Raw genomic sequence first — 25,750 nt, 5'->3', positions numbered from 1 at the left:
TGAAGGAAAGTCATCCATGACCACAAGTATTCACTGGGAGCACAGAGCCCCAGTCTGTCATGGATTTTGCCTTCTAGGCAGTCTTTCTCTCCAGTGATGCATTATTGAACATGCTAAAAGGTCAAATTGAGAGGGCAACCATGCTCTTTTGGAGCTGGTAAACAAATAGCAGAACCAAGATGTCATGAGGCTTCAACTGTGAGTGAGGTTTTGCCAAGAAACCCAGTATCACTCAATATTAAAAGGCAAGAGACCATGGGCAGTGAGATAGCCTCAGCCTTCTGTCCAGACAAAGCAGCTGCTGTACACAACCCACTGGGGCGAACTTGTGTGACCAAAGGACACCAATGTAACACCCACTGCTCTTCTACACCACAAGAGCTTTGGGTGGGACGCCTAAGTTTCAGAAGGCTGGCATGTGCATCCAGCCAGCCAGCCTCACAGGTCATCACCTTAAGTACCAGAGAAAGTACTTCAACACATACATTCAAGGACCTAGGCAGTCAAATGAACCTCTGGATCTGTCATTGCCCATGTGTGCGTTGTTTGTTAGTATGTTTGTATCAGCTGGGCCTTTATAGATTTGTTTACTGTCATTTCAGTGCAAGTTTGAAGTGGTGTATTTGCAATACAGATATAAATTTACTACATGATTTTAATGAACAGATTAAATAACAAACATATTAAAACATATTTGGGAAATATTCACATCCAAAACTTTAATGATCTGAAAAGGAAGCAGAAATACAACACAGAATGTAATTGACCCTAATGATTTTAATGACATTAACTAACTCTTTAAATGTAGAAATTTCACAAGAAAATTTCCCAAGAATTCATTTTTATTTTTTATTTTTACAGACTGCATTTTGATTCATTTTTAAAGACTGCTTGACACATGCCTACATCCTCTCACCTTTTTGTATTAATTTTCCTGTTTTCTATAATATTTTTGAAGATAATAAACACACCCCCTCTATAATCTTTGGCTTCTGATGTGCTTTATATGGAGTTAATAAATTTTATTGTTATAGTGATAATATTGTTATCACTATAGTGATAATATATTGTTACAGTGATAATAACAGTGTAAAAAGAACAGAGTGCAGTGTTGTGATTGACCTATGATGAAAAATGAGTAAGAAGTAGAGATAGTACTACATCATAGAATATGAGCATGGTACAACAAAGGCATGGATGAGGTTAATGAAGTATTCATCTGTGTAGTAGCATTGACCAACTGAGTTGGTGAACAATCATAAAGGCAATTATCTTCCCACCGCTAATTTATTCAAGGAATTTTTTCTTAAAAAATGAGCATCTGTTTCCATTTTACTTCCCTAATCCAATGGATTTTGATTTGTTCCTGGGTTTCCAGAGCCTAAATTCCTCCTGTATGTTCTAATTTATCCTCACATCCCCTTCCACTCAGGGCCCTACTGTCTTCTCTTTCTCTGTCTGTTTCTCTCTCTCCCCACCCCACTACCCCCACACACAAATACACATGGATTTGACTTGCCTTAACATTTTGTGGCAATGCTTTGTTCTGGGAAATCCCCACAGCGATCAAAGCTATCACGGCTATGACACAGGAGAAGCCAAGGATGACTAGAATGTTTCTGGTGCAAAATCTCTTTGCATTAGAATCTAAAACCAAAATCAGAAGAGAAAATATCAATATGAAATCAATAAACAATGATTTTACTCACTTTTCTGTCTGGTCTTTTGATGGTTATCAGAAGACACCAGAGACATTAAAAAAGAAGAAAAAGTCTATTTTTAGCAATGAGGTACTTGAAAACTAACTGAGAAATAATTCATGCACACATATACGTGTCTGTATTGTGACAAGGGCCAAGACCAAGTTAGTTGTTATGAAACAGAGAATGGAGAAAACTAGGTCAATGATCAGATATGGTACAAGGAGAGGGAAGAGTCTCAAATTGGCAGTTTAACAGTCCCTATGTGTCTATTAAAATATAAGTGACAATGAAAAACAAGGATAGACCTCATTTAAAAAGTTTATCACAAGATGTTTAATATCTTCAAAATATTAACTATATATCACCATCAAATTCCACCTCTCCATGACATTTCCCAGCTTGACATGCCCTTTGTATTTCAACCACCCTTTGACGGCAAGCAATCAGTAATGACCTAGAGGCTGAGGAGTTCTGAACATTTTGGGCCACCATTCACCTTATTTATTGTGTTCTTAATTTCATCCAATCAAGAGACAAAACATAAAAAGTTCCAAGAGAAGAATAATATAAAAGTTAATGGGATATAAACAGATCAGTTAGAGAAAGTGAATAGGAAATGGTATGGTTGTACCATTCCTTCCATTCTGGCAATTTAACTTCTACCTCCCTCAACTCCCCAAACTATACTTCAATTTTGTTCTTAGGCTTTGGGGAAGGATGTGATTTAAAAAAAAAAAAAAAGAAAGAAAAGAGCATATGCAAATGAGATGGGTTCTCCAGAACAGTCTGCACTTCTCTAAGGACAGGGTGGGATCCAGACAGCTGAATAAGGAGCCCAAGTTTCTTTCTACCCTTCCTCTCTTGGTGAGAGGCAGCTCTCTGGACACTGAAATGGGAATTCTCCCTCATACTCTTGAGAAGAAACTTGGACTTAATCCAAAGATCTGTAACTGTATGGGTCTCTGGTCTGTATCAATCCCCAGAATCCTTAAAAAGTCTTTACCCACCGGTTCCAACACTACAAAACATAGAATAAAAAGTTTTACAAACATCATTATCTACTGCTTCCAAACAAGGCACAGCACTTCTCCCTTACCCCAGTTCCCAAAAGAACTTCCCTTTTGTTCACATACCTGCCTCTCCCCCAAGGTCAGGGATGGACCTGATCAGTCTGAGTAATCTCATTCCCTCACCAGTGATTGGTTCCACAGTGGGTATGTTACTAATTATGACCCATGAGAACCTGGAAGGACTCTGCTGGGGCAAGTGGGAGTGGAGAAGAAGTGTTTCTCTTCTTTCCATTGTCCTGGCTGGGTGGAATACTATGTAATGACAGCAGTAGAGGAAAATGAAAGAACCTGAGCCCATGTGGCATGTAAGGCTGAAAATCAACAACCTTGAACCCATCCTCCCATAAGACAGAATCTGAATTACTAGAAGCCAAAACACCCTGTTAGAACTGGTGTAGCAGAAATGTCCTCTTTGATGTCAAGGTTCTGGGATCTGGAAAAAGTACCCTAAATATTCCCCAACTTAATTCCTTAAGCTGCGATATAGTGATATAGACAAATAGAGCTCTAACAAACATGTGCTTTAGGTGAACTATGTGCAGCAGGTTTTAGCATTGTTTCTCCTATAACAGGATGTTGAATGCTTCATTCCCTCTCAAGCATTCAAAAAGTTCTACCTATTAAGTTTTTATTTTTGTAAAAGACAGCTTTGTTATCTCATTTGCCTTCCAAGTCTACTCAGGCATTATTCTTATCATCCAAATTACTACAGTGAAAAAAACTGACAAGGTCTCTGCTCTTGGAAGTTTATACTCCAGTTAGGGAGACAGATAAAACTGAAAAGGAACACATAAGTAAGTGACTTCAGGTCATGATAGACCCTAAGAAGAGATTAAAACCAAGGAATGTGATAAAGTGATTGCAGCCGAGTTGGGTGGGAGGGAAGGTATTAGGTTGAGAGTCAAGGAAACTTCTCTGTGATGGTAACATTTGAGCTGAAGACTGGATGAGCAGGAATAAGGAACAGGGAACAACAACTGCAAAAGCCCTGAGGCAGGGGCCAGCTTGATGTAGCTTTCATTGTTTCTTCCTTTACCTAGTGATTATTTGCTAACTCCTTATATTCACTGACCAGTTGCATATCAATGTTTCCACATTTGCTCAGATTTTGTAAGGTTGTCCACACTATTAGGATATATTAAAGCTTTTCATCACATACTTATTTCATATCCAAGATCTAAGAAATTAAGTCAGAGAGAAAGTTTAGGAATTTTCCATCCATGATTTTCAAAAGCTGTAGTACCAAAGAAAAAACCCAATGACTAAGTTTGTTTTTCACGTAACTAGTCAGATTATCCAGAGAGGAGTAACCGAAATGCTGTCTTTCATGGGCCGTGTGGCAGCAGTTTTCACATGCAGGAAGCCAGACCCTTTTCAGAAAGTGGTGCTAGATATCAAGATCCAATTGACAAGGTGGGATGTGCTCCTAGAAGGAACCACTGGGCTGGGGAGTGGCTGAGTGGTGGAGTGCTTGCCTAGCATGTGCAAGGACTCTGGTCCCTGTGCCCTTCTCCTAGGCCCCTAGAGATCCTTCAGATCTGCCAACTGATACAGTCAAGTTCTACTACAGAAAATTCACATTAACTGTCTTCCTCCTGAAAAGCCCTCCATTTGTGTTGTGGATAACCAAAATATGATTTCTATCAGACAATGAAAAATGGTATTTCAGAAAATACCTTCATGAAACAATTTCACCAAAAATATCCAAAAGCACAGTGATACGGGTTTTTTTCTTTGAATTGGCTCACTATACTAGATAACTCAGTTTCCCTCCCCTTCCCATTTTTCCTCTCATGAGACAAGTGAGAGGATTTTTCTGTTCAAAGCAAGAGAGTCAGGCAATAACTTCAACTACTTTTTGACAGACAAAACTTAAAGAAACCCAAACTGAGGTTTCTCTTACAAACCTGGACTAAATTCAAGACAACTGGCTGTGACAGGAAAAAGAAAAACTGGTTCTTTTGATTCTTATCGAAAAATCCATCATGAAGTCCAGGTAGATTCCCATTACAGCGAAACTCAAAATTATTTCATTGCATCCTTAGTCAAAATCTTGCTGTATAGAGAAATCCTAGCATCTCTTCTTCAAGATATCAAAAACATAATATCTTAAAACTTGTCTTCGTAACATCTTTGTAACGCTGACAGATGGTGAGTTTCAGACAAAAGCAACAAAAATTCAGTTCCACAGATCCAATGCAACTAACTAGATCCAAACGGTTTCCAACTTCCAATGGGCCACATGCAGACCATAGTGATCAAAGCAGTAAGTGTGCATGAGCACTGGCAAGTAAACACCAGAGAAGACTGTGGTCCTTCCTGTGGTCACACAGCCCAGTGACAGCTCCATGGCCAAAGCTCAGGGGAACTGGTCCTAATATGGCCTTGCCTTCTCCCTCCTGGGCAGGAGGCCAGTGTGGCCAGAAGGGTAAAGAGAGGGACAGTAGTAAACAATGGTCAGAGAGGTAGTAGGCTTGCTCATAGGGCTTTGAAGGTCTCATGAAGATGTGGACTTATTTTGATTGATAATACTTATTCTAGAGAATTTGTATAATCTATGTTCAGCAACTTTGAATAAGAAACCACATCATGGGCTACTGAAATCACTGGAAAGTAACCAAGTAGATTTTTAGGACATCATACCCCTGCTTCTTTTGGTAATGAGGTACTAAGGTTAGTCCCCATGAGATCAGGTCATAGAATGATCATACAGCCAGTAGTCAAGAACCAGAGAGAGTTTATGCTAAGAACAAGGCCAGGGAGACACATCCAGGAGAGTTAAACACCGTAATGTGGGACAATCATTGCAATACCTTCTCAACTTTCTAGTGGTTCACCATTGGGAGTATATCCTGAAGGAACATTATCAGGAAAGGTCACTAAGCCAATAGTCACCAGGATCCATCAGCAGAAAGCCCAACTACAAAGACTTCTGGTGCATGGTTAAGGCTGCAGCAGAGTCTAGACAAGCTTACTGTCATGGTTTAGATCAGGTGTCTCCAAAAAGCTCATGTATTAGACAATGTGAGAAAGTTTAGAGGTAAAATGATTGGGTTAAGAGAACTTTAGTCTAATCAGTGTGTTAATCCATTGGTATGGATTAATTGCATAGTAATTGTATGCAGAGAGGAAGTGGCTGGAGGAGGTGAAAGCATGTCTTTGGGGTTTATATTTTGTCCCTGGTGAGCAGAGCTGTCTCTGCTTCCTAGAGGCCAAGTCATATGCTACTTTCTCTGTCATGCCCTTCCACCATGATGTTCTACCTCACTTCAGTCCCAGAGCTTTAGAGTCTGCCATCTATGGACTGAGGCCTCTGAAACCCTGAGCCCCAAATAAACTTCCTCCTCTCTTGTTCTTATAGGTCTTCTGGTAACAGCTGACCGAAACACTCACCTTTTTGGTAAGTCTCTATTTTCTCATGTGCAAAATGAGAGTCATGATAGTATTCCCTGCATATGGTCGCTATGTAAGATTCAGTGAGCTAACAATACTTAAAGAGCTCTTACTGTAGTACTGATTCTACTCTTAGCACTTTAAATAATAGTGTATCTACCTCAAAAGATGATGATGAGGGTTAAGTGAATTTAACCCTAGCCATAATCCTCAGGGACTATCGCTAATTTAACTCACTTCAAGTCTATGAAGTAGAGGTATGATTACCAGCTGCCAACATCTGCCTCAGTTTTCTAGGCCTGCCTCAACAAATCACCACAAACAGGTGGCTTAAACACCAGAGATATATTCTCACAATTTTGGTAGCCATAGTGCAAAACCAAGGTGTTGGCAGGACAATGCTCCCTTTGAAAGCTCTGGAGGATTCTTTTCTTGCAGTTTTGAGCTTGTGGGGACTCTCGGCACTCCTTGACTTTTGGCTGCCTCACTGCAGTCTCTGCCTCTTTCTTCATGTGGCCTTACCCCTTAAGTCTCTTTGTGTCAAATTTCCTTCTCTTTTCAACAAACATCAATCATTGGCCCACTTTAAATCCAGGATGATCTCATCTTAAGATTTTTAACTTAAATATATCTACAAAGACCCTATTTCCAAATGAGGTCATCATTATCATCACTTTATAGATGAGAAAACTGTGTCGCAGAGAAGTTGAATAACTTCTCCAAAGTTACACTTATATAAATGTTGGGCTAGGAATTAAACACAGGCATCCTGGCTCCAGAGTCCAGGCTTTAACCACCATACTACCCTACACTGACTCTGAGTCTTACACAGTACTTGGGGCATGGTACCATATATAGCAGCCAGTTCTATCTTCCACAAATGAAAAGTGACTGGCATTGAGGATCTGGCTGAGGAGTGGTCTAGAATGTTCTCACCAGTGATACCATCAATGTTATACCTTATAAATCATGGAGTGTTTGATTTCTGATAGTCAGAAGCTTAGAGTCAAATAGCAGAAGGCTGGGATTGTGAGTCTTGGGAAAATTAAGGGACTTGCCCAGTTATACATCTTATAAGTGGCAGAGGAGAGATTTGATTCAACTCTTTCAACACCACTCCATTGCCTTCATGTATGTCCTGCACTAGAGACATGTAGAAGTTACTCAGCTTCATTTCTTCTCAGTTGACCGAATTCTCTTCAAGAGGAAAGATCTCATTCTATTCCTTTAATTAATCTATCCAAAGTCAAGGTTAAGGATAAAACAGTTTAACTTAGTGGTGTTTTCCCTGCTTTTTTTTTTTTTTTTTTTTTTAAGGAAAGTAGTACAAATGTCAACAAAAACAAAAGCTAAAAATGAATGTCAAGGTCTCAATTATGACCAGTAAATTAAAGGACAAGGGTAAAAGATAGGAAAGGTGGACATAAGGTTAGGAGACACAGGCAAGAAAACAGAGCCAGGGATTACAGGTGAAGGGGAGTGTCGGGGGTGAGAACAGGGAGAGAAGTAGAAATGCAATTGAATAAATAATCCACATTCTGTTCCACAGAGCTCTTGAACCAGAAAGCTCAGAGGAGTTAATGGTTTTCATTTATGATCATTTATTTCTAGACTTTGAAATTTAAATTAGCTGGTTATTCTCTATTCACAGTTCTTTAGTTAGAAAAGGAGCACATTTATCTTAACATAGCCTAACTGATATTAAATGGACGCCTCAGAAATTTAGCTTTGGCTGGGAAGAGTTAGCTAGGGAACAACCAGAGGAAATGGGGTTTAGGTACAAAAAAAGCTTTTCCTGCAAATCGGATTCTACCAACCCCAGGATGACTACCCCACAATTCTTGTTTGGTATGCTCTTCTCAGATTATCAGCCAATTGGTTGTGTGTCACTATAAAAATGTTGATTATTGCAACAACCAAATGCCAATAGAGGCTCTGTATATGAGAAATAAGGAAACAAAAGAGTTCTCCTCCCTCGCTCTTCTCACTTCCTCCCATCACACCACCCACTCCTTTCACCCAGATCCCGTTGGCTTCCCCTGAATTCTTCTGCCCATAGATTGCAATGCACATAAAAGGCCTTTGTGGTCAGCAAGGAATCCCGTGTTTAAGCATAGGGCTGGCAGGGAGGAGGGCTGTTTCCGGCAAAGTGATGTCACTGAGTCTGCAGACAGGAATTCCCTATGTTCCTGCCAAAAGGCATAACAATCTGGTGTATTGATGGTCTCTGAAATAAACACATTGCTTCTACTAAATGAATTTTCTTCCACATCTGAAATCAAATTGTGCCCTGGGGACTCTACCCTTTCTTAAAAGCAGTTGCATTTGTCAACGAGCTGTGTATATTTTCAGATAGTCAGAAAATCTGAAGTGTCTTGCATCACTAGTGTGGGGTGATAATGGAAACAGCATGAACTGACTCACTCAGATTGCCTAGCCTTATAGTCCCTTGTCTTCTACATCTTGCCTGCATAAATTCCTTCATTTCTATTTCCTAATTTTTATTTCCATGAGGTACAAAATTCAGAAACTACATGAAAAGATTCATGCAGAAAAAATACTATAAACAAAATAAAAGTGATAGAGAAAATGTTTTCAACAACTATAAAATACTTGGTTTCCTTAATATATGTCATTTAAAGTCATTAATAAAATCATCAACCAACCAATAGAAAAATGAGCATATGAATAGAATAGAATAGAAAAGAATATGAATAGATAATTCAAAGAAAACAAATATTCTCAACATTTTAAATACATTGTAATTGCCCTTAGTTAAATAAATGTAAATTAAAAAATAATGAGATACTTTTTATAAGAATAGCATTTTTAAAAAATTTGATAAACATTTATTACATACTTATTAAGAATGGCCAAATTTTACAAAATGTGGATAATATCGATTTTTGGTCAGGATGAAACTGAACTCTCACATATTGTATGGGGATACAAAATGGCACAGCCGCTCTGGAAAACTGGCAGCTTGTTATGAAGTTAAAAATAGTTGGTCCTCCATATGTGGGTTCTGCATCTGCAGTTTCAACCAACTGCAGATCAAAAGTATTTGGGATACTGAAATAGAAAAAGAAAAACAATGGGGAAAAAATCGCATCTATTCTAAATATATACAAACTTTTTTCCTTGTTATTATTCCCTAAAAGCATAGTATTACAACTAATTACATAATACTTACATTGGATTAAGTATTATAAGTAATCTAGAGATGATGCAAAGTATATGGGAGGATGTGCACAGGTTATATGCAAATACTATGCCATTTTATACTATCCATAGATTTTGGTATCTGCAGGGTGTGCTGAAACCAATTCCTGAAGGATACTGAAGGATAACTACATATAATTATCATAAAACCAGGCAATTCCACTCTTCAGTGTTTACATATATCCACATAAAAACCTGTACTTAATATTTCTAATAGTGAAACAGAACCTCTTTGAAATTAAAAGCAACTTCCTGATTTTCTGCATCTCTCCTTCTTCCTGCTGAGGAAGATGAGACAAACATGTTCTAAATCTGTGTGTCTGTGTCTGTGTGTGTGTGTGTGTGTGTGTGTGTCTGTCTGTCTGTCTGTCTGTCTGCGTACGGATGGATGGATAAATAGAATTAGCTTTTGAAGAATGGGTCTGGGGTTCTGCTGTGGGAATATGTGTCAGAAGTTTCCAAAAACACTGCAGATTTCATGATCTGCTAGAACTTACAGGAATCAACATATCACCATACTAATGGCTATGATTTGCTACAATGAAAAGATATGAAGCAAAATCAGTAGCGAATAGACACATTGGACCAAGACTAGGGAAACCAGATACAAGCTTCCAAGGGACTTTTCCCCATGGAGTAACACACAGGACATGTTTAATTTCTCCAGCAATGTTGTGACATGTGTGAAAAGTCTACCAGGGAAGCTTACCAAGGATCCAATGTCTAGGACTTTCACTGAGGCCAGTACACACCAATATGTCAGACTCCCAGAAGGAAAGCAGATTCTCAGCACAAATCATACTGCTTGAAAATCAAGCACAACAAGCCAGCTCCATCAGTTCTGAGAATGTTAGGAACTCTCTAAAATCCAAACTCCCAGACACCAGCTAAGAACCAACTGTGTTAGCAGGTCCCCTCGGGACAGCAGTCTCAGGCCTGCATGTCAACTCCCTTCGACAAAGAACAATAATTATGATCTTCCTTACCTTCCTCTCTCCATTCTTTTTTTCCCCCTTATCTTCCCCCTTCCTCTTCCCTCCCTTCCTTCCTTAATTCCCCAAGCAATTTGAAATTCTTTTTTTCTTTGTCCTTTTTTATTTTTATTTTTATTTTTTTGTACTCGGGAATAAACCCAGGGGCACTTTACCACTGGTCTACAACCCCGTCCTTTGTATTTCTACTTTTAAATTTTGGGACAGGATTTCAGTAAGTTGCTTATGGCCTCAATAAATTGCTGAGGCAGCTTTGAACTTGCTATCCTGCCTCAGCCTCTTGAGCCACTGGAATTACAGGTATGCACCATTGCACCAGGCCCCAAACAATTAAAAATTCTTAAGAGAAATTTGTGAAAGTCAAAGGCTTTGACTTGAAGAGGAAAATTTTACAGGGGGTTTCCAGCTGTCCAATGGTGGTTTGCTGACTGCCCATTCTAGCACCCTGTCAGCCACGTTCCAATCTGATTAACTCAAGCAACCACCTCTGCATGGTGTCCTATTTAGTCATTCTATTCAGATCAATGTCATTCCATCTGTACTATTTGGGCAGAATTCAAAGCTTTATTTTGAGAGAAACTTGGTACTTCCCCTCTGGCACCTCTGGTGTCATGTATCAGTATAAGAGGACATGGTCTTCTAGATAAAGTCAAGCTTCCAAATGTCTAAGGTAACTTCATCACAGATCACCTAATATCTAAGCAGCTGGCTCTCAAACTTTCAACCCAGAGTATCTGTGCTTTATATAAATGAAACTCAATCTTAAATGGATTTGTATCTATTTCCTGTCAAGAATGTAACAGGTTTGACTGATAATACAGAGGGACAATATAAAAGTCACCTGAATTTTTTTCTGTACTCATGTGATGAGGAGGAAGGCAAAAGGGTGAGAGAAAATTCCCTTGACACCAGAGATAGGAGTGTCCTCCAAAAGTAAAACTAGAAAGACTAATGCATAACACATGAAAGTAGCTCCTACAAAAATGAGCCACTAGCCGGGCACGGTGGCACATGCCTGTAATCCCAGCAGCTCTGGAGGCTGAGGCAGGAGGATCATAAGTTCAAGGCCAGCCTCAGCAACTTAGCAAGGCCCTAAGCAACTTCACAAGACCCTGCCTCAAAATAAAAAATAAAAAGGGCTGGGGATGTTGCTCAGTGGTTAAGCATCCCTGGGTTCAATCCCTGGTAAAATAAATAAATAAACCAACCAACAAACAAATAATTGCCCATACTTTAAAAAATCATGTTCAATCTTCTGGTTGAGTATTCCATCAAATTCATAATGTAATTAAGAAAGTAGTGTCCTTTTCAATATTATATGCTGAATGAAGAAAGGATATAGAAATATGGTTGGAGTGGGATCAGATGCATGGAATAAAAGGAATCTGTCAGTGAATCTCTAACACTTCTCTTAAAGGAGAAGTTGCCTTGGACGATGGGCTTAAGTAAGCCATTTCCCTGAAAGTTCTTTCTCCACAGTGATGAAGAACACCCCCTCTAAAATAGTCAAATGAACTCCTCACCCTCTGATTTCATATTCACCAAGCTGTCTTGCCATATCAGTTTTTCTATAAGCTAAATGATGAGCTGGTATTGTTAATAAATAAATGAGTATTGTGCCTTATACAGCCATCTTTTACACTTTGGGTTTCATGGAATTCTCATACTTTTATCACTGAAATGTGATAGATGGTCCCTATGAAACCTACGCTACCTACAGACTGTAGAGGCAATGGGAGCCCACAGGAATGGCATGGAAAGCACAGTCTCTTCCTGTTGCTCACACCCCCACTGCCTGCTTTCCCATTCACTCAGGCCTACTGAGGCAAGAGGGTGCAGCCAGACAAGGAAGCCAATTTGGGAGGGCCAACCCTGAATGATTCCCTATGCTTTCCTTCCTTTGGAATTCAATAATGTTCTGAGGACAGGGAAAAGTGACTCCACCTTAGTAAAAGCTCAAGATAACACACCAAGGGAAGCAAATATTGTGGTATTAGGAAATGACTGCCAAAACAGTTGGGATTCTTTATAAAAATTCCTGAAAAAGTCTGAGGAACATATGAGTTGGAGAGGAAAATTTTACTCCACCTTTTCGGAAAGTCTTTGTTGCCACAGACTAACCTTTGGGAATGATGCCAGTGGAGACATCCTCAGGGATGGGATAGCTAGCAAGGACAATACTTGGATATCAAAAACAGTACTGAACCCACACCGTATCTATTCTCTCAAGATGGGTGGGGCAAAGCCACATCCTCTTAGAGCTTTATATGGTGCTGGTTTACTCCAGGTCTCTCACCATCACCTCTCCCCTTCTGGCATCTCCAGGGTGCTTATCCCTGCCACATCACTTCTTATAACTTGACTTCCCATAACTTGATTTTTTTTTGGTTCTCCTCACACTATGTACATTCCAAAACTCCACCTCCCTAGAGACCACTCCATCCCAGACCCACTGTTCCCCTAAAGTTGCTCACCAATTATCTTCTAGTGCTAAATCCAGTGGACATATTTCAGGGTTCACATTCCCTGTGGACTTCCTACTACTTAAAATCTCTCTTTTCTAGGCTCCATGACACTAGGCTCTTTTAGTAACCTCCTAATTATCTGACCCCTACTTTGCTAACTCCTTTTTTTATTCCATACCCTTTATATGTGGATGTTTCACAGCATTCCATCTTGGGACTTTGCTTCATCTGATTCTCTCTATATGTATACATGCAACTGAACAGTAACAACTCCCTACTTTCTGTGAGAAAAACTCTCTAACCTTTATTTTCTTTGTTGGGAGGCACCGGGAATTGAATTCAGAGGCTCTACCACTGACTGGGTTAGTTGCAGTCCCAATCCTTTGTTGTTGGCTTTCTTTGGTTTTGTTTTTATTTGAGACAGGGTCTCACTAAGTTGCCAAAGCTAGCCTTGAACTTGCAATCCTCCTGCCTCAGCCTCCCTGGTCACAGGGATTACAGATGTGTGCCACCATGCCCCACTAACTCTCATATTTATGGACATGATTCCCTGATCTGTATTTCTAGCCCAAGCCTTTCTCTTAAGCTCCAGATTCATAATGCCAGTCACCTATAGGATATATCTGCTTTGATATTCTATAGTCAAACTTACCATATTGAAAATTTAATTCCTTCCCCCACTAATCTTTCTGTTTAATCTGTTCAGTAAAGGCTACCTACCACCCCCATTTCCCTAGATTCCCTCTTCTCCCTCCAAGTTCTGTTTTCTTCTATCCACTAAATATCTCTCAACTCCATTCACCTTTCTCTATTTCTTACTTAGATTCCTACATGCTTTTTGGGTGCCCTCCCACCTCTATGCTCTTTCTCTTCCACCCATCCTTACTTTGAAGCTAGAGTGATCATCCTCCAAATGCAAACCTCATTATGTAGCCCTAACACTGTGAAGTTCTCCAATGCTGCCCATGTCCCTGAAAATAAAAGTCAAACTCTTTAACAATAATTTTAAGGCCATGCTACTAGCCAGTCACAGAATCTAGGTGTATTATTGTACTAATTTCTAAACTGGTGCTTCTTTGTCATATCCTTATGCTTTGCAAAATGTTCCTGCTTCTATCTTCTGCCTAAAACACTTCTTTCCTATCTTCTTTAGCTAAATCTCTTTAATGACAAAATTGAGGCTCAAGATAATCACACTGTATGTCATTGTTTCCAGGAACTCTTCCTGAAGGTGCTCTGACCCCTTCTCTAATGATGGATTCAATACCCTCCTTTACATCCCTCTCAGAGTACCCCTCCCACAGTGCTACAATAGTTCTTAACCTGTGTCAATCTCCTTCATGAGATGGAACACTTTGAGAATCTTTCATCTATCCAGTACCCAGCAGAAGGTCTAGCCTATAGCAGTGTTCCACATGTCTGCTGAATAAATAAAAGATGAGATTGATTTGGATTTTTAGTACACAATGTTTTCCACCAAGGGTGGGGGATTTATTTGGCAATTTCAAATAGGTTTTACTTCTCAATTCCATGGTTCTATTTTTAGTGAGCTGCCAGGCAACCTTAACTTTAGTTTGTGTATTTTGTCGGAAGCAAGGGGACAGATGTTTGTGCAGTAAATCCCAAAACTGGATCCCAGAGTTTAGTCATAAACTCCATGGGATTTTTTTTTCACTGAATTAGTAAGAATAATAGACTCAAATGGCTTGCTTATAATTGAAGGAACTACACACTTGGCTGCTCATTCCTTAGCTAAGATTGTTAATTCTCCATTGTATCTGTGAATCAGTCATTCTGATTAAGGAGAAGCAATATGATTAGGTAATAATGCCTCACCTTATTTATCTACGTAATGATGTGAGGTGGAATATCACCTTGCTTCTTACTACCTATGTGACTTGAATAAGTTACTCAATCTTCCTAAATCTTCATTTTTTATACTGAAATTTTAAAAACATAATTTACTTTGTTAAATTGATGTGAAGATAATGAAGTTTTATGAAAAAAGTGCTTATAGTTATCCTGCCCAGTCCAGTCCCAAGGCCTGTTACAGACCATATGTGGGAAAGTCCTTTTATCAAGTCCAAGGATAGATATTAGTGACCTTTCAGTTGCCTCCTTCCACTTTTAGCTTGGTGTCTCAGACACCTCAAACTTATTCTGCCCAAAGAGAATTCATGCTTCTCCCCTCCCAGACAAACCTGTTCCTCTCCAGCTTCCCACAGCTCAACATTCGTTTGAACATCTCCACCACTCACCCAGTTATCGAAGCCAAGAATGACAATAGATCCTCTGTTCCTTCTTCATCTTTGCCCTTCACATCCAAGCAACTCTGTCATTCAGCAAATGTTCCTGGGACCTTGCGCTAAGTTCTGGGATTCTATGTCCCAAAGACTCACAACACCCAGGTATCCTTTTCCATCACTCTGCTGCCTTTAGTCCAACCACCACCTCCTTTCATTAGCAGGTTCTTAGCTGGTTCTCTGTATCCACCTTGACTCTTGACAATCTACTACCTCTGGACATGTTTTCATACCATGTCACAACTTCAATGTGAAACAAAATACAACATATTTAAAAATTCAACTCACACTATACAATTCCTCTTTATGTTGGTCTATATTAGTAGTTATAGACATTTTTATAGTGATATTCTTATTTTTCAATGACATTAATTAAGTGGACTGGGAAGTGCTTTGTTATTCTGATTCTATTTGATTTCACTATTTTCTGTTAGTTTTTCTCTCCTGTCACATGAACTATATCTTACCAAGCAAATGTCAACCCCACTCCCAACCCAGGCTCAGTGGTCCCAACTGAAGTTTCTTTGCCTACAGTTTTCTGTTCAGCCCTGTGTCAGAGGGCAGGCCCTGGAAAACACCTTCTTCAGACAGTTTCTCCAATCTAGTTCTCAACCATAAGCCTGCATCAGAATCATTTGGGAGGAGTATTAAAACAGAAATTGCTGGACCCCTCAGAGTTACTGATTTCATAAGTCTGAGGTAAAGTCAGACAACTTGCATTTTCCCCCTAAATATCTTTTTAGTTGTTGATGGACTTTTATTTATTTATATGCAGTGTTGAAAATTGAACCCAGTGCCTCACACATGCTGGGCAAGTACTCTACCACTGAGCTAAAATCCCAGGCCAATAACTTGCTTTTCTAATAAGGGACTAGGTGATATATTGCTCTTCTGCAAGGCCTTTTTAAGGGTATAGTGAATGAAAACTTCCCAACTTATTCTTTATATTTTAAAGCACAACAATAGACTTTTCCCCTCATGTTTTCAAAGGGTTTTTTTTCTGTACTACTTTTGTAAACAACCAACATATTCCACCCATGCTTCTCCTTTTAGAAGAAGCAGTGTGAAGGTATGTAAGGGTCATAAGCCTCTAGTCAATTCCTTTTTAGGCAACTCCTTCAGTCATTGCTAGCCTACTTTTTAAAAGCAGCCCTTGCTCACCATCCATGAAGCCAGCTGGCTTAGTGAAATCAATTTGGGATTTCAGACAATGGTGGGAGACGGACTGAAATAGCAGGAAAGGAGTTGCCAGAAGCTCTTCAAAGAAACCAACTTCAAAATCACTTAAGGATGTTTCAACTGGGGTTAAGAGGGAGAAGGATGCAGTTAGGAATTCCAAGGCATCCCAAACAAAGTCCAAGACAAGCATCCTGGAAGGTCATTAGACAAGCAAGCCAAGCCAACCACTGTGATTGGAATAAACAGCTAGAGTTAACATGACATTTTAGCCTGTGCAGTTTCCCTTTACAACCAAGTGATGCAGTCAGATGTATATACAACCTATCTTTACTCTGCAAAGGAAGTCACTAGGAGAGAGAAAAAGCTTCCTGTGCTGCCCTTATATCAGAGCCTATGGAGCAATCTTAGGATGACCAACCATCTCACTTTACCCAGGACTGACCTAAATGTAACATTGCTAGTCTTGCATCCCAACAAACCTCTCAGTCCGAGAAAAACCAGAATAGAAACTCTAGCTGTCAAGCAGACAAGTCCATCTTCCTCAATCACACACTCTCTCCCCCTCATACCATTCCCAGACAGTCTTACTTCTACACTCTACTATACTGGTACTTCTCTAAGCTGGGTTTGCTCCCAGTAAGCACTGTCACTTTAAGTCTCTCTCTTAATTTTCTTTTCTCCAGAGCTCAGTTTTATGCCTGATTTCTCTGACATCATCAGCTTTCCACCATTCTGACCTTGTAAATAGCCCATGAATGGTATTTTTTTTTTTTTTCAAAATTGATAGGATCCTTAGAGAGTGCTCACTAGAGCAGTTTCCAGCACCAATTTCACAGGAGATTCACCTGTGGACTTTTCCCAGTCCTATCCAGAGCAAATGCATCAGAATTTTTGAGAGTAGGGCCCAGGTATTGGTCATTTTCCACATCTCCAGGTGATTCTAGCATATGGCAAGGCTGTGAAACTCACTTAGTTCAGTTCCTTCCAAGGGGCAAATCTGCTTCTATGGAACTCTCAGAAGATGGGTTTGAACCTCTGTAGTAAAAGTCTCCATAATGGAACACCATACATTTCACAGTAGTCCATCTTAGCCATTGGTCAGACATCTGTCATTGTTTGGAAGCTCTTATCTCCACCCAAATTTAGTTTCATTCTAAGTTCCACCCACTGATCCTGCTCTAGGTTATGAAGTATTTTACTCTGTTCACTTCTTCTTCATTAAAAATTTTTTCTTAACCTCAAAGGTAGCCAGTATATAAACCTCACCCTCAAATCTCTTGTCACCCAGGCCAAACAATCCCAGTTCCATTAACCATTCCTCACATATCAGGATTTCAGATTTTATGAAACCCTAATTACCCTCCCACTACATGCCTTCCAGTTTGTTAATGTGCCTCTCAAAATACACTGCTCAAAACTGAAGATAATCCTGCATATATAGTGGAATTATGACATACCATCACCTGGAAACAAAACTTTAACATTTTTCTAATATGGCTAGTCATTTTAAATACTCAGATGAGAATTGTGATTCAATAAAAACTTACAGATCTTTCCCCCATGAACTATTTCCAAATCAGGATTCTCACCCTGTTTATCACTTAAATGTCAACCTTATGGTTTCAGACATCTTTCCAGCCTGTTGGTAATTGATACCTTTATATAATACTTTGTGGTCTCACTAAAGGCAATGTATTATTGACAAATTTACTAAGAATACTTTCTAGGTTTTCATCTAAATCATTGATAAAATGGTCCACAGAAGACAATGAAAATGATTTGAGCATCATTTGTGCTAGAACCAATACTCTTAGTTCATTCTACACAATCTGTATTTCTCCAACTCCTCGTTAAGCATAGCATGAAAGATTTTGCTATTCATACTTCTCATATTGAAATATTTTAAATACAAGTTTAATATATTTGGGATTTGCTTAAAATATTCCAAAACTAATAATAACTATGCATGGTGGGAGAAGGACTAACAGAAGAAATAAAAAAAAAAATCTCAGAATACTGACAACCATTGAAAGATGGGTAATGGGTACATAGAAGTTTATCACACTATTCTCTCTTGTTCTTAATTGAAAATTTTTTCTTTCTTTTTTAGTTTAGTTTTGTTTTGTTCTGGTACCTGGACTGAACCCAGGAGTACTTTACCACTGAGCTACATCTGCAGCCATTTTTTTTTTTTTTTAATTTTGAGACAGGGTCTTACTAAGCTGCTTAGGATCTTGCTAAATTGTTAAGGCTGGCCTCAAACCTGTGATCCTTCTGCCTTATCCTCCCAGGTCACTGGGATTACAGACATGTACCACTATGCCTGGTTTCTTGTTTGAAAAAATTTTATAACCAAAAAAATTTAAATCTCTTGCTGAAGTAAAATATACTATTTCCATGAATTTGAAAGACTACTGAATTTCTTAAGCCTACTCCTTCATATCTTCCAAACTGTGGTTACTAGTTGATTTAGTAAATCCCTGACAATTTCTAGTAATTAGGGTTTTATTGTCTAGGTGGTAACAAATCTTCCACATTTATTTTATTGTGTTGCCAAGTATAAACCTCACAAGGAGTTTTCTGAGTCTATACCCTTTCATCTTTAAGATTCAAATTATCAATTCTGAGAATTTAATCTATGTAAAGTTCCTTAAACTCCCTTAGAAAAGTCAAGAGCTCTCTTAATTACTTCTCAAAGTTTCAATGATTTCTTAATTATGCATGCTTACTTTGTACTGACTGAAATACATTTTCCTAAGTGAAAGAAAATTAATTCCAATTCCTTTGCATCCTTTATTATCATAGTACATCCCTCTTCCTGTTCATGCAATGAATCATAACCAAAACAACTTGTTATCTTTAGCATTTTTTCTTGCATACCTCATCACCAAAGGATAATTTAGCCTGAGTGATACCTTTGAAAGAATTCTTCTAGCTTTTAAACATTTTTCTCAGTTGTTTGCCATCACCTTTCACTATTATACAAATCCTGAGGGAAAACAGTTTATTAAAATTCATAGTGACTGCTACAGTTTGATTTGATTTATTCTCCAAGGATCCACGCATTGGGAGCTTGGTCTATAGTACGGTGATGTGGAAACTATTGGAATCTTGGACAGCTGGGGCCTGTGGGAGGACCTTAGCTTACTGGGGTTCCTATTCTTGGAAAGTATTAAGGTAGTTTTCAGGGGAGAGTTGTTATAAAAGCCTGGTCCTGATCCATCCAGTTCTTTTATTTGTATATGGAAATGTTATCATTTGCTTCCACTTGAATTCCCACCATTGTATTCCAACATGAAGTGACACAGCTGAGAAGGACCTCAGCGGAACTGAGCTAATACAGTTGCCATGCCCTTGAACCTACAAAACATAAACATACCTTTTTCTGAATAAAGTTTGCCACATCAGGCATTTCAGTATACCAATGAAAAGCTGACTAATACAGTCACAATAGAAATTCTAGAAAATAAAACCATATATAAAAATTAAACTTACTTCTGGGCACCTCATCAAAGTCCCTCTAGTCAAATAAGTGTTTTAAATGCTTTTAACATTATACCTTAAGATTATCAATGAGTATACAATCCAGTTTCTAATCTAGTTATTTCTTTTTAGACTCATCTTTTTCTAAGTCATAATCTTTTTAGCAAATCTGAACATGAGAGTTTACCTATCTTTTTTTTTTTTTTTTTTCCTAAATCTGCTTTCTTCAAACTTCAGGCCATATGTTTGGTTACACTATGTTTATTTCCTTTAGGATTAGGAATGTCTAAATGAACTAGTAACTTCTACATTTTAAACCATATCTTTCTTTTGAATTAATATTAAATCAAGAAAGAAGGGCAATAATATCTTCTTCTAACTCTGCAGAGAGTCAAGGATTTTTTTTCCATATTCTACTTTTGGAAAATTAAATTTACAATCAATATCCAGATAAAGTTACTAAGATTCACAATATTCATAACTGAAAGTAGTCTCAGAGTAATGGAAGAAAGTGCTACCAACATCTATTGTGAGTTTTTGTGTGCCAGGTTCTGTACCATGCACTTCACATAATTTTCTTCATTTAATAATCCCGGGTCCTCTACACAAATCATGTAGGTTAAATACTATCCACAAGACCAAAATGGGAAAATAACTTTGAAATAATAATAATCTTCATAATCAGTGTACACAATTTCCTTTAGTTGAAATACACCTTGGATAGTCTATTTTGTTTCTCTCTCAGCTTTGAAATTTGCAAAAGAAACACTGCATCCAGAGCATTCACTTGACTGGGTGCTTTACCTTATAAATAATCCTTTTCACTTTGTATTTTCACCCAAAGCTCTCAACAGAGCTGACAAATTCCTGCTTCTGTATTTTCATGCAAACAATATTTTTAAATACAAACAATACCTCCTAAAACATATGTGTCTTTGAATAAAAAAACAGGTTTCACTGTCTTCTACCAATTAGGAGGCCCATCCTTCCACATCCTTTATGAAGCACACAGCTTCATGTTTACATAGGCTACAAGAAACATGTCTGTTTTAACAGATCAAAGCTTGGTTTGAGAAACATGAAGATGATCAAAGGTTGGAACACCACAGTGATCAAATTTCTCTACAAGTTGTATCAATGAACCAAAGATATATTTTCCCTTTTTCTCTCTCTGCTTTGTTTCCTGGAATTTAATACATCTTTTTATGTTTCACTGGAAGATACCAAAATCTACAAAGTCCATAGTCTATCACATTTCTATGTATCACCTAAATGCCAGTACTTTACTATCTAAATTGAAAAAGGAGGAGGAGGAGGAGGAGGAGGAGGAGGAAAAGGAGAACAGGAGGAAGAAAATCCCAACCTAGAAGTTACTAACTCTGGAATCTTTAATCACTTTATCCATCTTTGTGTCTTCAGTTGTAAAATGAGGATTAATGATAATACCTACTTGACAGAGTTGTTAATGGGATTAAACTAAATCAAATAATGTATAAGAAACTGCCATATGAACCATAAATTCAATGATCATGATGAACATGATGATGACATTTATGGTTCACAAAGCCATACTGCAGTTTTAATCAATAGAGAATACTGAATATGAACTGTGCAATATCCAAGAGGCTTTTATAATTCTAAATGGTTTTAGAAATTTTTTAAGATTCCAGAATTTCCAGGTTTCATCTTTTTCCTTTGAAGTCTAGATTGGATGAAGTTTTTCCTGTTACTTCAACATTTGCTGATGAAGTGAGAAGTCTGGAGTAGGAGGCAGGGTGGGGAAGGAGAGAGGCGACTCCTGTGCATATCCCCAACTCCCAGCTGCATCTTCCTCCTTGGCCTGAGAAAATGAACCTCGTTTTAGAACCAGAGGCTAATGTAGCTCTCCAAAGAGGATATAGATGTTTTTGGAGAGAGAGGGAATGCTAAAGATATTGTTTGTTTGTTTGTATGAAAATACAGAGGAATTTGACTTGGGTGAGAATGCCAAGTGAAAAGGATTGTTGTAGAGATAAAGCATACAGTCAAGTGAATGCTCTGGAGTGTTTTAGGAACCAGCTTTTCATCCTGACAGTAAGAATTGGAAGCAGCATAGAGGACTGACTTCAGCTTGGTAAGGACCAGTCCTGAGTCACCATCTTCTTTGGAGAACTGCATTAGCCTCTGGTTCTAAAATCAGTTTCACTTTCTCAGACAAAGGAGGAAGATGGAGCTGGGGGTTGAGGATATGCACAACCTCCCCAGCCTTGATCATCCTTGCCTCCTCCTCCATGCTTGTCTTCGGGCTTCTTTTCAAGGAAATATGGAAATCCTTGGGTCCCAATTATCCTCAATCCTCCACTGTTTCTTGCTACTCTAATTACCAATTTGGTGAAATTTAAAAGAAATACTACTGTTGGCTTTAAGGTAGAGGGGAACTGTAGGGTCGGTCCTCTCACCAAAACTGAACCAAGAACAAAACAGGACTTTGGAGTCATTATGGAAAGGGAAGGGCAAACCATTCCTACAGAGTTGGGAACAAAGGGTTCTAGGCAACACTCAGGCATTCCCCCCAGCAGGATGACATTAGGGATCAGGAAGTAGAAGAGAGGCTCAAAATGAGACCCTCAGATGAGCACCTACTTCACCAGTATCCAGTAGTAGCAAGTCCCACCCTGCCTCCTTCCTACCTCCTTAGAGAGGAGGAGCAGCACCACAGAACTCCAGACCAAGAAAACCTCCCATTACCCTCACCATCTTCCTCCTCATCATGTGTTGTGTGCTTGCTGGGTACAGGCACCTGCTAAGATCTTCACGTGTAATGTTCATGAACTCCTCACCACAGTGTAGATACTGTCAGTCTACATTGCACTTGAGGAAATGGGGGTCAAAAAGATTAGTAAGACATCCATGGTGACATAGATGGTAAACACAGAGCAGGAATTTGAATGAAAGATTGTCTGATTCTGGAAATTCTATACTTTTAGTCACTAGGAAAAAATGACACCCATTCCTCTCACTGGCTCACCTGCCAACTTACTTCAGCAAAGGGAAGTAGATGATAGAGCAACATCCTGAGAAAAGTGGTCATAGGTGGTTTCTGCCTCATAAGCTTCTAGTTTGATTTTGTGGTCAACCCTGCATTCTGTGACCTTATGATCTTGGCCAAAATAGATAATTCCACCAACTGCTGCTTGAATTCAAACTGTAGACTGGGTTTGCATTACTTGTATTACTTGGCTTAAAACTTTACACTAAGAATTAACATCAGGGCTGGGGAGATAGCTCAGCTGGTAGAGTGCTTGCCTCACAAGCACAAGGCCCTGAGTTCAATCCCCAGTACCGCAAAAAAAAAAAAAAAAAAAAGAATTAACATCAATACCATTTTATACATAGGAAAACAAAAACTCAAAGAAGTTAAATTGCCTGCCCAGAAGAAGCAAAACTAGGGTTGGATGCACTACCTGCTTTTTTTTCTGTCACTGTCTCTCTGCGGTACCAAATCTGCGGATATTTGTCACCGCCTGCAGCAACAATTTGCACAGGTCTTTATGGGTGGTGGACTGGAAACTAACTATTTTTACTATCTTTCTTTAGTGGGCTGCTTTCTCGCTTATTCGCTTGTTCCCTGGGCTATAGAGGAAGAAAGGCTTTTCTTAGGGAGAGAGAGAGAGGCTTTGCATAAGAAAGAGTCTTTGAGGGGAGAGAGACTGAGAGAAAGATAGAGAAAGAAAGGTTTCTATGCTTATCAGAGATCTATTTCTTCTTAGGCTTCTGCAGCTTCTTCTTAAAGGTGCATCCTGCATCCTGTGAACTAAAGGTGCATGCTAGGAGTATGTGCTAAAGGTGCGCTGCTTCTCTCTACTTGCCACTGCCACTACTCGCTGCTTCTCTTTCTGCTTGCCGCTTTTCTCTGCTTGCTGCTGCTCCTTACTGTCGTGCCCCGCCTTCCGCCTATGGCCTGCTTATATCACCTCCAGGAGGCAGAGAGTAGGGCCACGCCTCTTATGCAAAGATTAGGCAAGAAGCTAGATGTCCAAGCAGGCACGATTAGGAGTGCTCAAGAACACATGCGCATGCATTGTGTGCGTGGACGATAAATCACCTGAGTGTGCTTATGTCAATTAACCTCCTTGCTGCCGATGTGATCAGGCGCCGTTCTGGCGCCATCCGCATGGCACAGCCTCCAACATTTTTCATCAGAAGTCATCAGAAGTTAGTTTGGATGAAGGGATCTTCTTGAATGCAAATCAAAACTGATTGAAGTTGTCGCTACATTGGTTGAAGCCAATGTAGCAGAGATGCAGATAGAGTAATAGACTAGAGAAGAACTGAATTTTTAGAATGAAAGACTGATGAAAGGGAATGAATGCCAAAGTGGCTTTCTGGTCATTTGGTTGGTTGCTACACCCTCATCAAAGAGGGCCCAGCTCCATGAGTCTCTGATAAGCAACCTAGAGCCTACTTCCTGAATTTCCTGACTCAGGTGGGTCTGTCACCACCATAACTTCAGGGGACCTTGCCCCATTCTTGTCACCTGGTGCCTCTCACACATGTCCCCAGGGACCTGTGCTCTCTGCAATATCCCCATCACAGTCATGACTGCTGGAGTCCAGTAGGAAGAACTGGGAGCTCTGCAGACCGTAGTGCTCACATTTTGACACTACCCCAGCTCCAGCTTTGCTTCCTCAACAACAGGAAACTCACTCCTCTTCTTCATTGTCTGTCAACTCCAGGGGAAAGAGAACTGAGGTCTGGAGATGCTTTCTAATAGGCCTGGGTGCTCTGGGTGTACGTCAAATGTTTCCTGAAGGAACAGCAGGACAGAGACAGTGTGCAACCTAGAAAGCCATATAGCTATTGGCCTCCAGAACTGCCACTTCCCAGGTCCATCAAGGAACTCGGGGGGGGGGGGGGGACAGTTTCCCCCAGTCCTTCCCAACCTACAGAGAGTCCCATTCTCTACACAAGATAGCAGCACTCATGGGAGTCCCAGGACTCTGAGGTTGGCTGGGACAAAGAGCCGATGGGGAGAGTCAGAGATGGAAATGCTGGAAGTGAGCCACATAAGATATTTTTAGTATCTCCATAAAGTCTGTTTATGCTGAGGAACTTGTACTTGGGAGTAGCTGATGCTGTCTCATTTGATGCCACATGTGACAGGCTGTTCCAAGAAAGATCCAGGAATACAAGAAGCTGGATTTCCTGGCCTTGGTTTCTTGTACTTGTAATACCTACATTGCCTTATGGACAAATTTGGCAAATGGTGACTTATATCCCTGATTTTTCCTACAACTAATAACAATAAATAAAAGCACATAGTTTTACAAAGCATCCAGCTACATTCCTCCCTCAGGAAGGCAAGACATAGTCATCATAAATGGAACAAAAAATGAGTAGGAATCTGTATTTTTAATAGGTCAGCTAAGAGTCCTTCCAACCCTCTTCTAAGGCCTTCTGCTATTCTATTAGTTGCTCATCAACTTGCTCCATCTTGACTCTGTTCCTCCTTTCCAAAATCAGTAATATCTAAAAGCTGAGTTCCCAAGGCAACCACAAATATTTGCTATTCTTTCTGCCATGTGACTTGCCCTAAAAATTAGTTCAAATACTTTTCCTACCATCAAAATGCCAGCAAGCCCACAAGTGGATATTATTTTTTTCTGCATACCTGTGAAATAGAAAAGTCCTAATGCTACTTAGTCAATATTTCTAGGAATACTGTCAAACTCCTAAAATAGAAGATAACATGAAAACCCAGGGGTTAGATTATTCTGTCTTCATATGTGACAAGCAAAGGAGGATTTGGTATATGACTATTAGAACAAGCCAATATACACATGTGCACACAACCCCAAACAAGCAGATGATCTTAACCTTTTTTAAAAAGGGTATAGTAAAGAGAAGAGCGTATGTTTGCTCTGAGGTCTAGTTAAGACTTAGCACCCTTTCTTTGAAATG

At 39.3% G+C, this 25,750-nt stretch overlaps 1 protein-coding gene across 1 annotated transcript in view; it reads right to left on the bottom strand.

Moving 5' to 3' along the window:
* Entpd1 (ectonucleoside triphosphate diphosphohydrolase 1) overlaps positions 1-25,750 on the bottom strand; it is a 102,224-nt gene that overhangs the window by 50,927 nt on the left and 25,547 nt on the right. The window contains exon 2 of the mRNA XM_047553154.1: positions 1,520-1,647. Within this exon, the coding sequence (XP_047409110.1) occupies positions 1,520-1,647 (128 nt within the window). The remainder of the gene's footprint in view (positions 1-1,519; positions 1,648-25,750) is intronic.

This window comes from Sciurus carolinensis, chromosome 5, assembly GCF_902686445.1.
Source record: "Sciurus carolinensis chromosome 5, mSciCar1.2, whole genome shotgun sequence".
Taxonomy (NCBI): Eukaryota; Metazoa; Chordata; class Mammalia; order Rodentia; family Sciuridae; genus Sciurus; species Sciurus carolinensis.
The sequence above is the reverse complement of the archived record's forward strand: the minus strand, read 5'-3'. Positions and strand labels throughout refer to the sequence as shown.